Source organism: Corvus moneduloides, chromosome 9 (assembly GCF_009650955.1).
Source record: "Corvus moneduloides isolate bCorMon1 chromosome 9, bCorMon1.pri, whole genome shotgun sequence".
Classification (NCBI taxonomy): domain Eukaryota; kingdom Metazoa; phylum Chordata; class Aves; order Passeriformes; family Corvidae; genus Corvus; species Corvus moneduloides.
The window spans coordinates 11,557,139-11,575,290 of NC_045484.1; the positions used below are offsets into that span (position 1 = coordinate 11,557,139).

The 18,152-nt window shown below is 38.1% G+C and overlaps 1 protein-coding gene across 12 annotated transcripts in view; it reads right to left on the bottom strand.

Annotated features, from left to right (window-relative positions):
• The window catches only part of NTNG1 (netrin G1), a 150,976-nt gene that overhangs the window by 16,543 nt on the left and 116,281 nt on the right, over window positions 1–18,152 (bottom strand). For 4 of the 12 annotated variants that reach the window (XM_032117258.1, XM_032117261.1, XM_032117259.1 and 1 more), the window contains 2 exons: window positions 13,513–13,680; window positions 7,929–8,066 (listed from right to left, as the gene is read on the bottom strand). The exons of 3 other annotated variants lie outside the window; for them this stretch is intronic. In XM_032117258.1, the coding sequence (XP_031973149.1) occupies window positions 7,929–8,066; window positions 13,513–13,680 (306 nt within the window). The remainder of the gene's footprint in view (window positions 1–7,928; window positions 8,067–13,512; window positions 13,681–18,152) is intronic. 5 more of the 12 variants (XM_032117263.1, XM_032117266.1, XM_032117264.1 and 2 more) reach the window with 2 other exon arrangements.

An 18,152-nucleotide genomic window follows, 5' to 3' on the forward strand; every position in this document is an offset into this window, starting at 1 on the left:
TATGAAAAAAGAGTATTAATAAAAAAAGCCTTGAATTCATTAGCAACAGATACTACAATAGTCAGCTATGTAGAAGCATAAATCTGACATCTGATTACTTTAGGATCACAGCGATTCAGCATGTTTAAATTCAAAGCAGAAACACACCTTAACATCAGGTGTGCTCCTGTACCTAAAATAACTCTGAAACTCATCAAAAGTGCAAGCTTGTCTTTTAAAATTTAAATTTACAGGTGGACAAAATCACAGTATACCTACTTCCATGGCATCCATTTATTCATGTGTAATGTTAAAAGGCATTTTTTTACTTTTGATACCACTGGGGGAGCTTAACTTCTGTTAGTGGAGGCTGTCAGCACCTTGCAATTTAAAACCCATCAGCTCCTTCTAAACTAAATTTTGGTTTCCATACTGTTGTATTTGCATGCGTGTAAAGGAAGTTAAAACAGTAACTCCTGAAGCCTTGATAATCAGCATGTGCTGGTGTCAGCAATGTCATCAGTTGCATCAGTGCCAAGATAGGAAGCCTTGGCTATCTTTATTTGCCTCAGGTCAGTAGTTTTTATCTGCTGTTAAGTAGGATGGAGATTACTTTACTTACTCCTAAATAGTCCTTTTAAGGCCCCTTCATAAAAATGTCCCGTCTGGGTGTGTCTGTGCTGCTATTGATCTTTTTATTCTGTCCTCATAAAAAGGCAGTGAGCAGGCAAATTACATACAAGTTATGGCCACTGAGCAGGCTTAAAAGGAAAGTGTGACAGATTTTTCAGAGGAAAAGAAGTCCTGCTCATCACTGTTCAAATGAACATTTAATAATTCATAACAACTGAGTTGTAAGTTTCCTCTTCAATACGTTTCCAAATGTGAATAGATTAAATAGTAATTGCTATCAAACTTTATGTTCTATTTCATGAACCTAATAAAAGTTTATCTGTTGGAGCTTGCTTTGTATCTTTTTGATCTATTCCTAACTGACTGCAATATACTCTATTAAAATATTTATCGTTGTGTTATCAAATATTAACCATTTTAAAATCATCTGACTGAAGAAAACAAATGATGTTACTTGCCTAAGTTTTCATGAATTTCCTGATATTTAGTTGTTCAGAACTCTCCCTTGATATAGCACTAAAAATACCAAAGACCCTACAAATTGTATTCACTCTTTTTGAATTGGGCTGTTTTGGAAATGCACTCGGCTCACATCCATCACCACTGTCCATTTTAGCTCTGCATGCAGAATCCTAGTTTTGTTGTCTGTAAAAAGTTATGATTCTGCTTCAGCACAAGAGAATATTAGAGAATTGTTGGTTTTTCTATAGGTTAGTGGAATTTTTAAACTATTTTTAGGAGAGTACAGAATGTTGGTTTGTTTTTTTTTTTTTAAGGGAAACCTTTTAAAGACCTTTTCCTAATTATCCACCTGCTCATTCATTTGAAATTATGTGGCTTTTTCAGGTAAAAATACTGGCAAGCTCCTAGGGCATAGAATGATCTAGTGACAGGGAGAGGAGAATATTCCTCCCGCAGATGTGCCACAGTTGCACGGCAGCCCAGCCCAGCATGACTGGCTGCCAGGCTTCCATCCCTCCCCAGCTGAGTGGGTTATGCTCTCCCAGGGTGCTCCTGCTTGTTCAACCAGTGGATGATTCATATCACAGAACTAACACAGCAGAAAACTATTCTTTTTTGGTTAGTGTCTTGCTGAGTTAGATCTGAAATCATTCAGTGAAAGGTCAAACAAGTGACTGAGAGATTGCTAGGGGTGTGGGACTAAATAGTGGGGAATTGGGAGAAGAGGGATTGCAGCACTTGCAATTAGAGCAGTTTGGACAGCCATGAAATAGCAGCTTTGAACCTGACACGTGGGCAAGATCAAGAGGAGAACAACCTCTTTGCTCCAATCCAATCCCTCACCTTGCTGGGGAAAAATTGTTCTGTTAAAGGTCAGGTGTATAAATGTTGCTACTGAACCATTTCCTTTTGCTTTGGAGAAAGCAAGTCCTGATCACCTGGCGATCAGAGTAAATCTCCTGAAGAGCTGCAGTCTGTTAGGAGCCTGGTGCCTCTCAGTAACATGGTAACTATGCTAACTAGTCCCCTCTTTTGAGCCTGCTCTCTGCTTGATTTTATTTGCCTGTTATTTTCCTTGGCTTCTCCACACACAGGTATTACCTAATTTACAGCCCCATCCTGTTCATACAGGCCTTCCAGCACAGAGACACTGAGATAATGAGCTCTCACCAATATACCCCTCTAGTCTATTGCTTCTGCAGGTTCTTCCATTTCCACAATATCCCACACACTTCATAGGCAGCAGTGCTAAAAGATTAAGGCATGGTCCCCAACCTAGACATGCTTCAGGAATTATGCTGATCTGTATAACTATTGAGAGAGCATCTTGTGTTTTCATCTCCTCTGTGCTCTTCATAGAGGAGAGGTGCCTCACTTAATCATTTCTGTTAATATACAGTGTTTGTGTTCTGACATGTTTACTCTGAATAAAATATCCTCTCCCCAGAGAGAGAGATCAACCTTCCTTTTCTCCTTCAAAACTAGCATCTCACTAAAAAATAACATTCCATGATATTCATACTTTGGTGAACAACTTTCTGTGTATCCCAGTATCTGTATGGTTATTCTCTGGGTTGTGTATTTTGGAAGGAATGCATTAATAAGCACATTGACATTGTTGTTTCTCAGGTTTAAAAGACCCAGGATATCTGGATGGCATTACACCTATATAAGTCACCAGTGTGCTTCCCGAGGAGAGCAGAACCAGTGTTTTGCATCATCTGAGGATCAGGTGTGATAACACTGATTTTGTATTCTTGCCTTGCTTGTCTTACATCTGTAAGCCCTACTTTGCCTTGAGTTGCAGCAGTGGGGTTCTGGATTAATGTAAAGAGAATTATTCTGGATTTGAATTTGGAGCCATTTGAAAGAGAGTCTGTTCCTCTTGAATCCAAACCCTGGTACACACACACAATTTCTTTAGTCTGCATGACAACCATGCAAGATAGGTATTTTGAAATCAGTATTTTGTGTATAAAGACCAGGGGCAGATGATTGTTCCCTGAGGACAACAGTGCTCAGCCCCAACAGAACTTCATCCTTTTCAATAAATTCTTTTTATATTTTGCTTCCCTTCAGCTCCAAGTATGGCAGAGTGCTTACTAGTACCAGCCTTGGCACCAAAAGACACCAGAACTGGAAGTATATACAGTGCCTGTGCAGAGGTGAGTCCCATTTTATCCTGACCAGCTAAAAGCATTAAAAATGCTACTGGTAAAAAGATATTAAAATATATAGGTGGATCTTCTGTGGCTCCCCAAATAGGCAGTTGCAATGGTGAACTGGAAAGCAGGTCATCCTGGTTCTGAATTTCTATTTCTTTTTTTTTTTGCATTGTCCCCTAGGCACAAGTTCAGCGTGTATGTATTGGATACGTCTGCGTACAAATGTGTAAAAGATCATAACATTCACTGGGGAGACAATTGAATTTATATGTATTTAATCTGTCTAGAAAGGAGTGCAGGGTGTATGTTTTTGAAGAAAGATTTTTAAAGAATTAGAACTATCTAATATGTCTTTTCCTCTTTTCTTGCTGAACGGTAAACCAAATCTTCCAAAACGTTAGTATGAGTTCCAAGTTCACAATTTCAAGTTTGATTTTCTTTGGCAATTCAATCTGCATGGTGATTTTGATCAAGTGCCTCAGCTTCTAACATTTGTAACACATGATAAAATCCACCCCAAAAAAAGTTCATATTTAAATAATCATATAATAAGTTAATGCACACTGTGACAGTTTATGAATTATCTGACAGGCTGCAGAGTAGCACAAGGTTAGTCTGGAAGACAGATAGAAGCACTAAGTGCAGTTTGAGCACTGAAGATAAGAGTGCAATCCTTTGCCTGCTTCTATTTAAATAAACAAAAAAGGGTAAAATGAGATAGATTGTTCAGACCTTGATATAAGGCATCTAGATGAGAACTCATTTGCTAATTGTTTAAGATTAGCACCACTGAACCAAGATGATTTAAAACATGATTCACTATGGGGTGCAAGCTACCATCGGTAACTCTTACTCGCCCTAGGCCGTTGTAGTGCTGTGGGTTCAATGTGTTTACTTGGTCTTTGACTGAAGGGAGATAGAGAATAATATTAGTCATTGAACCTTCCCTCACCTTTTCCCCCGTGAGGAAAATGCCTAATGAAAATTCGAGCTATGCTGCCAAGCTGATATTGGCAAAAGAGTCACTTTTTCTTTACCTGATTGGATAAATATGCAGCTGGTTTTGGAATCCATGCTTCTGTGAGTGAAATTAAAAAGTGTTACTTTAAAATGCTGCTGTATGTATAAAATGGACATTAGTTACTTGAAATTTCATGGCCAAGAAATACAGAAGATGCAAGACTATGAGCAGTACCCGTAGAAAATCAAGTGAATGCTCCTGCTTAATATTTTGGCTTTCTGTGTGTAAATGTTTCTATCTTTTGATACAGGTTCCTTTTATCAAAAAGCACTATGTTCAATTTAAAACTGGCCCAAATCAGCTGTAGTTGCAGGTTAAATTTCTTGCCAGGCTTGGAGCTTTTAGTTCTGTTTTAATGTTCATTTTTAAAGGAAATAGTTCAGTTTCTATAAAATAGAAAAATCAAATATATGCTATGCTATGTAATTTCTCATGTTCCAGGAGTTCTAAAAGGGTTTCAGGACCAAACTGTTCTGTTCTCAATTCATTCCCTGTGCTTTGATCTTGCTGGTGAGAAATCCATTGTGGGTCTGTGGCAGGAGGCCCCGCTGAGTCCCAGCACATTCCCCGCACGCCCAGTGCCCGCAGCCTCAGGGGTTCTGGGGAGGGCTCAGAAGCAGCGCCAGGCACAGCCACATCTATTGTGCCTCTTCTTCTGAGGGCAGCAAACCCTCCTGTACCAACCAGACCCTGCTGACCGCTGTGTCTCTGCAGCACAAACCCTGAATGCAAGAAGATAACAGCTGCTATCACAGCGCTTTTTATCTGCGAGGCAAAGTCTAAAATTGCATCTGACCTCGGTGTGCGCAGAGACGCCAAGCGAGGAGCGCTCTGCCCGGATCCTCAGAGGGTTTAGATTAAATCACTAAGAGTGAGGTACCTAAATGAATAGTTCTGAGGATAATAGCTTCTGTGACTTCTACTTTGTGTGGTACAAAATAGACTCCAAACTGCAATTTATCAAATGATATATTGCAGGCCTTAGAAAACACAACTCGGCTTTTGTGCTGTTTTTCCCCTAACGGGTTTACTAATATATAAAATTATGACACTTAATTTACTTAAAAAAGCATACATGTAATTAAACTACCTATGGTATAGATTTAAATTGTTTATTTACAGGTGAAGTTTCTGGTTGCCCTAGGTCAAAGGTTTTTAGCAACAAAGTTCCATAAGAACAGATTTTCTTAATAATGCCAATAGCCTATGTCTAACAAAAAGTAAGCACATACTGGTCTGTGTGTGTGTATCCATCTTTGCATATCTATGTTTCTGTACAGCACAGGCTTAGGGAAAAGCAGATCAAAACCACATGCTATGTGTCCAGACAAATAATCTTTTTGAGCTTTGCCAAGGCAACAGAATGAGTTCTTATTTTTCCTGTATATTGGGGTCTGCTTGCTTGCCCGGTCATTTGTTTAGAATTCAATGGGAAAATAACAAAGCTAAAACAGACACACTTCAAAATTAAATTAATTGGAATTCTGTTCTTCCATGATAAGACTTGAAAAGAGATTTAAATCAGTGTGTGGTTGGTAAAACGTGACGATTTGATGTATCTTCCATAAAACTGACAACCACATCTAGTTGTTTTTCTTCTGAAATTGATCAGATAATTTGGTCAAACTTGGCGAATATCTGACATTTACACAATCAGACTGAGATTTGTTCAGAAAATTGCAACATACTGAGGGAAACTCAATTAGTTTTGTCAGCAAATATAAAGGCACTAGCTTGCATTTCCAGAAACTGTCCAAAGCTTTTACAGATACTCTTGATTCAGCTAAAATCAAGCTAATTATATGCTGGGCTCAAAAAAACCCTCATTAAAAGAACATTATTTGTGTTATAATCTCCAAACCTGAAAAGATAGGAAATACTGAAATTAATAAACAATTTCTTTGTCAAGCTAGTATAAATATATTATTATATTACTGCAAAATTTGTGCCACAGCCTTCCAGACTTGTTCAGTATCTCAGCTACTTATTATCTTTTTTAAACCCACTGTGTGGACACAGTGTTAACTTTATTCAAATTCTATGTAGAGAACCATACTGATTTCTGTTTTCATTTTTTTCCCCCTTGTATTTCCTGTCACTGCAGTATTTCCAATGCTCCACAAATTCTAATGGTTATTTTGCCAGTACCTAGGATAAGGTACAGGGTGGTGACAACCTTCTTCTGCATACAGGGTGCAAGGCAGAGGGAGACCCTATGATTTCTGAGTGCATTGTTTGGGAGGTAACTGGGATCTGATCTGCTGAAGAATTAATAACAGAGAACTTTGAAACACTACTTCACCTGCTTCCTGCCCAATAATTTTTTTAATCATAACTCAAGTAGAAGCAGCTGGAAAATGAGAATACAGTTAACAACCCCATGTGAAAAGTATGGTTTAAATGACCTCCCAAATACAAACAGGAGCTTGCTGGTGGAAGCTGAGGAAGTCCAGTTTTCTCAGGTAGCACTGAACAGTGTTGCCCACGCAAACTTCTTTTCATATCCTATCTTTAATGCTATTTGGTTAATTATCACAGTATTTCCTGAAATTTTTTATTTATTAGTTTTCTTTCCAGATATAATTTGTTGAGTTGTCACAAGTCCAACTTTTCTGATTCAGAGGTACTCATCACTTTGAGAGGCAGTGGTAATCTCTAGCTTTATCACTTTCTTTTTTTTGGTCTTAAACTTATATAAGATTTGAATTTGTTTTTGAGTATTTAGAGCATTTGCATGGCTATTGACCAATTTTATAATATTTGGATGATTGGTGTCAGTAATTCCACTTCCTTGTGTTTCTCAGTCTTAAGAATCAAAAGCAAGCTCTTCTAGAAATCTGTCTTTAATGTGTATAAGTTTAAGAATGCAGAGAGGCAGTGAAAGAAGGTGAAAGAAAAATGTGAGAGGACTCTCCAGAGTTTCTGGAAGTAGATGATCAAAATGGTTATGAAGAATAAATCTTAAGAATTTACTACAAACAAAATGTGCAATAAAAGTCTAATCCTGTATATACAGTAGTGATATTTCTACTCACTTGTTTACAAGACCCGTTAACCAGAAGAGAAGCTAAATTTATAACTAAGCATTGAAAAAACATGTGTTCTAGTACCATTTAAAGAAAATTTTGGCTCTTATTTTAAAGGATGTTAAGTATACTTCCATTTTTTTTCAACCAGTAGCTTTCATCTAGTTTTCACTAATTATTACAGGTACCAAGCCAGTGTTTTGCAGTTATTGTCCAGGGATAGTTTAAAGGTATGGAAGTATCATTAACTTAGTCAAGAAGCTGAAGTTTAGGACAGAAAAAAGTGAACATGCAGAGAAATCACCTTCTTTCTTTTAGTAAGAATTCTGAATTTGGAGTTAATATGCTGATGTTTTAGTATACCAAACTCACTTCACAGTTGCCAAGACACGTGTATTTCCCTATGCCAGTGGGAGCTCCTCTGGCTGTTAGTGGGAGAGAGAGAGGACACTGCAAGTGTATTGGATGAACGGGACGGCACTGTCAGCGCCCTCAGCTGGAGTCTCCCAAGGTTCAGGCATTATGGCATTGGTACGGCCCAGAGCATTCGCTCGTTCTCTGCTCCCAAGAAGCGGCACATGACAGCACACAGACGAGAGGCAGCGGAGCTGCAGGAGAGGGGCGACTCTCAGAGTTACTTACGTTGACAGCCCAAGCTGTGCCAGATATATCCCGGCAGACATTTATCACATTTAGGCCCTGATGTTCCCTCCTTACACTCACAAAATCCTTTGTCATTACAGCGATCATGGACTGAACCAAAAGGGTTACAATAACAGTCTGCAGAAACAAGACAACACATACACACTGGATTCAGGTCTACATGTGGAGATAATTCATTCAATACCAATAAAGGGTGCATTTCCAGTGCTAAAGGTAAAGGAAGACTGTCTATTAAGGATATCTAGAGTAGTGAATATAACTACTACATGTCCATTTATTTGTTTGCACGTGTCATTTCAGGAAGAGGCATTTTATGATGCAAAGAGAAAGTAAACAGAAAAGATATAAAGGCAGAAGATACCATGGTCTTTGAGGGTGATTGTAACAGATTCTCTTTGGCAAGAATATTTTTGACAATTTAATGAACATTAGAAAAGCTTTGTATAGTATGGATATATCCATGTGCCATCAGGGTGAAATATTTTGCTGTATTAAAATAGGTTTCTCTGTATTACTCAATATTTTCAGAAGTGCTGAATGTCTTTACAGGGCTATATAAATGCACTTTACTTATTTCCAAGATAGTCTTCCTTTATAGGTTTGAGCAGTATAATAATTTATGTGAATATTTGCCATTAGATTGATGAGATTGTATTTATCAGTGACATTAATAAACCTTTTGCATATTCCGCAATGAAAAGCTTGAGATGAGCACTTATGTAATGCAAAACCTTTAAGAACAGGCTTTATGCAGCCATTTTAATTTCTCTCACCTCCCAGCGTGCAGATGGAAAATGCAGTGAGGCTCATTCCCCGCTGTATATTTTTCACATGTGTTCAGCTAATTAAAGAATAAGTAGGGTAACACATTTCCTCCCACAACACTTACTGTGTTGTTCATTCACAGCCCTTTCCTTTAATGTGATTACAATATCTGTGTTCGGCTTTTAGCCAGCTGAACAAAGGCAAGGAGCTTGCAGAGCTCATTTTTGGTACTTCTGTTCTTCACCTTAGTTACTCAGATTTTTGTGTTTTCAAATGAAGGACGATCTTATTTGTATGTAGACCCATGTAGACCCAGAGTAACTTCACTGTTAACTGAGACCACAGACACCTCTTGGAAGCATCTGATCTCTGCTGCTTCCTGGTTTGGGACAACCTGCTGGGAGTCTGGATTTGTATGTCTGTGAATCAGTGCTACTTTGATGACTATGTTTGGCAGTTGTTCCCTAGCATTAGGTTAAACCTCAGTGGTACCATAAATGAAAAAATGGAGTTGAACTGGGAAGTTACATATGTACATATCTCCAATGAAAAAACTGTAACAGGAAAAAAAATCACCAGAAAGACATTTGTCATCTGTTGTCTCACTGCTTATTAACTATAAATTGCAGATGGCACTTTGAACATTTGGGATGCTGAAGAAGAATAGTTACCTTTGGCAAAAGGGTTTCACAATAATAATAGAGTCAATTAGCTGGCAACATTCGTTAATGAAGTGGAAAACTGACATGCCAAAAATACTGTGCAAGGCTGAGTATTATAGCAAAGTGAGTGCCATTTGAAAAGCTTGGAATTCTGATGTTAATCAGATGTATCAGATGTTTATGTAAAAAGGCATAGACTTGAGATACATTTTGAATGCAGGAAGTAAAATTTGCTTGAAGAATATAGAAAACCTTGAAAGACAAAAGCTTGGAATTACATTAAAAACAGAGGGCCCAATTCTTGTTAAAAAATAGCTTTGTTAGACATAATGAAGTCACAGTGATTTAAACAAGAATTTGTGAAAAAATGTATAGCCTGTGTTACTGGATGTTATATTTTCCAGAGAACAAGACCCTGAACCAGTGAAACCTTTCTTTAGGAACTCTATCCCATAAGCGTGTAGGAAGTTCCAGGCCCATTTTGTGCTATTCAAGGGGAAGTAGACAGTAGGAACAAAGCTTTAAACCAGGCCCTTTTGCAAAACTAGTAGATCCAATCAGAACACCCAACAGACTGATTCTAGCCTCCGTCTTTCCCAGTTGATACCACAGTAATATAACCTACAGAGGCCCACAGAACATTCAGGGTCATTGTCCAACACAGTATCACAGGCTGTGGAACACTTCCCAAGGCCTACCAAATACTTAAGACATTAAAAATTTCAACGGTCAAAATTTCAGTGTGCCACAGGGACACAATGAGTACCTCCAGTGCCCTCACAACAACAGGGCACTAAATAACACTAAACTAACATTCCCTGATCACCCTAATAAGCAAACCACACACAGGTTCCAGGGTGGGGGAAAAAGCCCCTGCAGATCTGAACTGAGAAAGAATTTTCCTCCTAACCTTCATCTGGTGACTCTTTGTAAGGTTGGGAAGATAACAGAAATAGTCAACTGTTCTCTGGGGTTCCCTCTATCAATGTGATGCTGCCAACAAAACACAATGAAAGTAAATAAAAAAGAAGATGGGGAAATGGGTTGAGGCTTGTAGGCTTGCTGCTTATCAGTCTGGGCTGGCAGTGGCTACAGGACAACCCTCAGGGTTCATTTAACCATGTGTCATTAGGGCTTCTGGTGTTAATTGAAGCTGAAGCCTAACTGACTGCAAGGGTGGCTTTGTTAAAAGTGTGACAGCAATCATCAGGTCAGTATTTATGATGTGAGGCAAAGGCCATGTTTTATTACTCTGGGTCTACTTGGTGGTTTCCATGCTATCCTTGCTTGTCAGTGTGTGTATTTACTGAAAGTTACGAGGGCTTTATCAAGAAATAAAAAAGTCTTCAAGCTGTTAAATTATTTTTCACATAGAATGAATAATTTTTAACTTCAAAATACCTTGCTTGATTCAGAAACTGCAGTTGCCCATATGAGGTAATTTTGCAGTTAACATACAAATCCGCAAATTTTTGATATTTCATTTTAGGAAATAAAATCTATTTTGACTCTAAAGAAATTAAGGGCATCAAGAATTTAGATTTAAGACCACCGTATAATACATTGCATTTGGTTCACTGGTAAAAACCTTCTCGGTATTTGAATTCTTAATCTTAAAAATTAAACATTTTACATTTTCTTCATTTATTTAGCATCAGCTAAGATTCACAGATTTGTTATCCATGTACTTACCATATGTATTTCTGAAAACTGTGTAAGCAGTTTTGATAAATCAGAGCCAAAGCCCTATTAGCTGCCATTCAACTAGCTTATCCAAACATTTGTTACCTTTCTACATATATGGCTGAAGAGGAAAGAATTAGCCTGGAAAAATGACTTTCATACGGGAATAAGACTTGCATGTATCACTGGAAATCTGCTTATTAAAATGTTCATACCAACATTTCACTTGTAGTTAAACCACAGAACACTGCTTTTAAACTTGGAGAAAAGAGAAATGAGCGTTTCCAATAGAGCAAGACTGTGCTTGACCTTAGAAGGGTGGTGAATCCATCAACTCTCTCAGAGGTGAAAATACTCCATGTTTTGCCCAATTAAATATAGGAGCCCCAGATCAAGACAGCACTTTAAGAACAAACTTCTCTGTTTTCTGAAAAGTGCTTAGGTGTCTGTTCATTTCACGAACTTTACACAAGACGTAGGAAAGACCTCTTAAGTTGGCAAATCAACTAGGACACATACATTGGGAAACATACATTTTGTATGATAACTGTGATCCTGAAAACTCAGTTCAGCAAGAATGTTATTTATTCAAAATGAATTACCTAATATGTAGCAAACCAGGGTTTGATCCTATAGTCATTTCGCATGGTACAATTCTCATGGGAGACCAAGAGAATTCTGCGTGCATTAAGGTGGAAACTCAGCAAATGTTTCACATTGCCTTTTTTTTGTTTTCAGATTCATGCTAAATGAAAGATTTTAAAATTTTATTTTCTCAGTGTCTCAGCAATTTCAAAGTGCACAGTTGTCTTACCATGACATTCTAAATATACCACTCATAAATTAATGTTAAAATTACTTATTTTTGGCTTTTTATTTACTAACTTCCTTGTCTTATGTAGCTGCAGCTGCTGTCGTAGCATTTCAGTGTACATGGGAAAACAACACACTGAATGAGCTGATGAAAAATTCCAAACAGATTAATTTAGAGTCGTATTCATTAGGCCTATTTAGGCAGCTGAAATTATACAGCCCTGATGTCATACCAATGGTGTCTGTCATCTGCATCAAACAAATATGTGGGACAGTGATTTTTTTCCAAGAACATTTGATTGTGTTAATCTCCTCAGCACAGTCATACAAAATCATGACTTGCCTACTAAAGTTCTTACTAGCTCAGACTAATTACTGTCAAAGGAGATCATGCATTTCCTGAATGCATTGCGAAGCAAAGTTAAAAGAAGGACACATGAAATGCAGTGCATGGATGGATCCGTGTGTTTATCACAAGATAAAAATGTAAATCTGTCAAGTTACAAACTCAGACAAATAATAGAAACCTAAATAGTTTCTGCCCTGAATCTCAGCAATGGATTTTAAAAGACATTAAAATATAATTTATTCACCCATAGTCTATTTTGGTTTTACAATATATCTGCTAGCTACTCTTTGCTTCCTGGAAGACAGAAAGAAAAAAAAGTCACAATGAAAATCCAGAACAAGTCCTACTGATGCTTATGTCTATAAGAAACATTATATAATTAAATTCTCCATCTCTGTTTGTTATTAGAACATATTTAGTGGCTACCTGTTAATTACTGGCCATTGTACAAGGCCTCCTTTATTGACTATGTTCAGGCTTTACCTAAAGTGTCTTAACTTGTGCTGTGTATTATCTGTGGTGACATGAGAACAATGCATATTCTTCCAGGGTGATAAAGATCTTAAACTTTTTCCTAATATGCTTTTCTTATTATGTTCTGACATTTTCTCTAATTCTGCAGTTTGAATATTTATAGTAGATGCTTGTTCCAAAGCACTGTTTTCACCTAGGAATCCCTTTTCTAAGTTGACATCATGTCACACTGATTTGACAAATTCTGTTCCTAACTTCATGGGCATCATTTCAGTTTCTCCTCTAAGGAGAGAGGAAGTAACATTGCATTTACAGCCCTGTGTCTGGGAGCAGAATTAGCTGCAACCTGTTTTTGTGAAATTTAGAGAATAAAAGGGGTTAATAGAGATCCCTCCCCATGTCCTCTTGATGCAGCTGGCAAGTTTTGTAGGTCTCCAGGCAAGTATTCAAGAGTCTATACTAGTAATTGCAAAAGTCAGATTGGGAACAGGAATTTAAGACTCAACCCCTTGATTTCCACGTGTGACCCCAGTGTGGCTCCCTCCTGTGTGAGGACAGCACATCCAGTTTCTCAGGGGCTTCTGGGGAAAGTCAGCCCAGGACCTGTAGCCAGAGAGGTTCGACATCATTTATGGATTCAAAATGCCTCCTTGGGGCTACCAGGGCAATAGAAATGAGGTGAGAAGTCCACACAGATGTTCTTATCCATTGAAAAAGCTCATTCTGGCTTAAGTGGCAAGTAAGTAGCAGTGGTCCCTAGCAGCTGCCAGGAGCTGAAAAGGCACAGAAGAAAAGGAGCAGTTATCCCGGGACTGACCTATGCACACATTTTCATCGTCCAGCTCTGCAGAAGCATTTCTGAAGTAGCCCAGCCTGCATAACTCGCAGTGCTGACCTCTAGTGTTGTGCTTACAGCTCACGCAAATGACCGTATTGAGCAGCTCGATGTAACTGCACCGGTTGGAGTGCCCGAAGCATTCACAGTCTTTCAAGGAAGAACAGAAATGTATACAAAGTGTATACAGCAGCAGAGTAATAGCACATTACATGCTTAGTAAAAATGAACCATGAGCAGAAGTATGAATGAATGGCACATACATGTTAATCAATGTAACATGGACAGCAGCAGATGTTTATCTGCAATGGAAGTGGAGTTGGTTTCAGGCAGGTTAGCGTGACCCGACAACCATGGCATGACGTCGGAGGTTGGCTGTTGTTGGCAGACCTGATGGAACTGAAGCATTTGCAGTTGTAAACCTTTCAGGGTTACTGGAGGCTCAGTTTCCACTGAGAGAAATGCACATATTTTTGCACATTTGAGATGAATATAAATCAAGACCCGGGAAAAACTTCCTCATATTAAAAATGTTAAATTCAGTGGACAAAATTGCCAAACTTCATTATGCTTAAATCCACAACTGTAAGTAAAATAAAAGCTTTTTTTTCTGACAAAAATGGCAACTATTCAAAAATGCTACTGAACTTGGGGTGCTATAACAGGTAGGCACCTTTAGAACCAGACTCTTTTATTTCAAGGCCAAACAAATCTCTAGTTTGACAATTTTGGCCAATGCCTCCTAAAACGATTAACAGTGAAGAAAAGGAAGGAAGACAGTTATTGGAGAATGACATCCACTGTACTTTTGAGGTAAGCATTAACCGATTTTTGTATTCTGAGATGAAAAACAGTTGGGCCAGAAAAGATTATGAAAATTCTGAAATGTGTACTGACTAGAAAGCATGCTTACTGCAGCCATCTGAAATGAGGTTGGCATGACAGCCACCTTCAAAAAACCCCTTCATTAAATACAGAATGCTAGTGCCTTTTAGTCTTTAATCACAAGCAATGCTTGGCTTTATGCAGAATGAAGGAGAAATTAGAAATGTATCAATAACATTGTGGAAGACACAGCTCTGCTTTGTGTAGAACGCTTGTGTAAGCCTGATCACTCAACTCTTGGGATTATGAGCCCAGAATGAATGCAGGAAAGGTTACTAGGATGATCAGAGAAGTTGAGTCTATTCAAAAAGTGAAGAGTAGGAAAATTTGGCTTGTTTAGTCTAGGAAACTGATGATAGAAGATATCACCGGGCTATAAATACATCAAGGAGATAAGCCTCCTGCCATCCTAATGGACAACACTGGCACAAGAACGAATGGGTGTTAAGTGGCTACTGAGAAATTTCAGCTGGAAATTAGGAGATGGTATCTAGCCATTTAGGGCAGTGAGGTTCTCAAACACTTTCCATTTGTAGCAAAACAACAGCGATGCATTACAGATGTAGTTTATTAACTGGTGGAATAAATTACAGGATGTTTTCTGCAATAATGGAGCACTGGATGCAGTGACTTGGAAGGGCTTCGAGGTCTTGAAGTTAACTTGTCATGTAATTAGATAAAGCTGTAGCAGAGGGTGTAAAATGCTGCCATATATGACAGAGGCCAAGTCCCCTGTGCTGCCTTTCCCCTGGTATGCTCCTGCTTATGCTGTGGCACCTGATCATCCCACTGATGGTGGAGTAGGGTATCACATACAGTATTTGTGCCTGTCTGTATTTTTGTAGAGAAACAACAGTCCCAGTACATGTTTCTGAGTATGCTCTGCACTCCTAATACATGGATATTTCTTTGGCTTTTGTCTGATGTACTGGGCCATAAATAGATTGCAACGTAAATAGATTACATTTTTTCTTAGACACTTAGCACAACATATGTTTCAATCTTGAGAGCTGCCTTTCTGCTGCCAGAAACCATTAATCCATTTTACATATACGCATTTACTTAACAAATATTTCTTGTTCTCTTCAATGTTATTCTGCTAAACCAGTGTTTTGTGGTTTGTGCTAATCTGATAATTTTGATGCCAGTAATGGCTGGAGTACAGGAAAACATTTGGTATATCAGTCTCAGTATGTTACCACTTGACACAATTGAGTAGGGAGGAAAAAAATGTAATGTTTCTTGTCTTTTGCAGCTGGTCAGTCTGATTCAGCATCTCAGCCAGCCACCCTGCAGCATTTCTCCCCAGGTATATCCATCTTGCAGTGAAAACTGCCTGTGTGGAGCAGACGAAATCTAAAAGTGGAAACTAGCACTAGCAAACAGGAGTCATGGAAAACTGTTGTGATTGTGTTTATGTGTTTGATTTTTAAAGTAAGAAAGACTGACTAGTGACAAGCAATCTGATCTTTCTGAATCTTGTGTTCAGAAGCAAGGTTGTCTTAGTCTTTCTGTCTGACAAAGGACCTGTTGTCTGCTACCAACAGAGAATTTGTTTTGGTAAGATGATACTGTATTGGTATGTTGGTCATACTTGTTGCTAAACATTTTCATACTCCAGGTGAATTTAGAGGAAATAATTTGCCTATATACTATAAAGAAAAGCTGACTATGCTACATTATCTTCTGTACTTAAGGCAGCGGAAAGAAACGGAGAATATTATGTGAATGAATGACTCCACTATTTCCACTCTGAAATTGCAATATGACCTCCAATAATATTACTACTACTACACATAATTAGCAATTACAAAAGCACAAGAAACAAAGCTGCACATTAAGCAATTCACTCTGTAACAAGGATTGCTCTAAGTTATGATTTGGAGTGAAGAAACATCCAATAATTATGAACACATGCTCCTAAACTTATGCAGAAGGACTGCCCAAGTTCAGATGTGGATCATCAACATGAAAGGTAAACAATGAGACCAGTTCTTAAACTTGGTTGCATTTCTATAGGTATTGCTCTTTTGTAACAAGTGTGCTGCGTGAAACAAAGTCTTTGTCTCAAAGTTAACTAATGCTAAGGTACAGGAATGTTCTAGGAGTCTTCATCAGACTAGGAAATGCTACATGGTGTAGAAAAAAACCACAGTTAACTTGAAAACAGTCTAACATCTGATCAAACATTAGCAATGGCAAAAGGAAAAAAAAAAAAGGCAAGTAACAATTAAATCAATTTTGTGATAACGTTTGCTTTCCCCCTGCCTCCCCACCATGTTAGTGCAATAATTTGTTGCTGTTGGCCTGATCAGTGAATCATTTTTACATCCCTCTGTGCTTACAAAACTAAGCTATGTAAAAAGTCCTCCTATGATCAGACTGGAATTAGTTTCTCTACTGGGGGTACATGAGGTGCTACCCTAAACCACTCAAACATAGCACGTAGAATTGCATTCAGAACCATGCCAGCTGGGAAGCTGTCAGTGCTGTATGCCTTCTAGCTTTTCATGTGGTTCTCCTTAACCAGAAAGTTAGACCTGTCAGAAGCACAGCTTAGGGTCTTTAGGCACACAGCTCTGGCTAGCAGCCTAAGCACTTTCACGCACTGGAAAAGTCATGGAATCACTGAAAGAGATGGGGGAAAAGTATCAAAATCAGGCTGCAAATGGTTTACCAACCATTGTGAAATGACACGAGTTTCTTACAGTGTTAGAAAATGCTGCTTTCAGTTTTGAGTACCACATGTCAGAAAAGACACAGATAAGTTGAATAAGGAGTGAATGGTTCAGAAACTAAAATCTCAGAGAAGAGGTAATAATGATAGCTAGATAGGTTTAATGTGAAGGAAAAAGGGATTGCCGTGTTAGATGTGATCATTGTTTTTGGATGATTCAGGGACTGTCAAATCCCTTGCAAACTCACAGAAGCATTGACTCTCTGAGCCTCCCTGGCTATTTTCCAATGCAATGATTTTATTGAAACTATCTCGATCCTGTTGCAGAAAGCATGATAAAATTACCCACTGAAGGAGGCTCATGAAGAGGTTGACAATCTAATAGTTTTGTTTCTATAAATTGCAAACTTCCCCCCATTCTAATGTTATGTGTTTACATCTTTGAGATGACTTTGAGATACTATTATTGTGGGGACGAGGTTCAGCTGAAGCTTCAGCTGCAACCATTAAAACATGAAATGTCATCACATGAAACAATGGTAAACACACATGGAAGGGTAGCATCATTTCTAAACTAAGGTTGCATGAGATAGCTATCAGTGTCACTTTTTAATTAAAAGCACAAAGCATATTTCAAGAAAAGTGCATTCACAAATCATTAAATTATTTTGTCTTTTTCATTTTCCAGTCACTCCATGTTCTTCCTCCATATACTAAGGCAAACAAAGGAGATTTCATTGTAACCTTAGAAATTACCTGCTTCATAACAAACCGTATGGCTCATTACCATGATCTCATCAAATGGGTCAAACTAAGTTCAAGCATTTCTTAATAACCCTTTTCCTTGTTAATATGTATTTCATGAATAATGAGATATTCACAATAGCTACAGAAAGACAAAACATCTTCATACATACTCTACAGATAAATTGATGAGGAAAAACAATGAAAAGATCTCAGGGTTCAGACTGTGAATGACAGATATGCAAAATGAAACAGGTTGCCTGTAAGAGAGAATATTGGCATCCTTTATTATGTCCATATAATTCCATTATTTTGA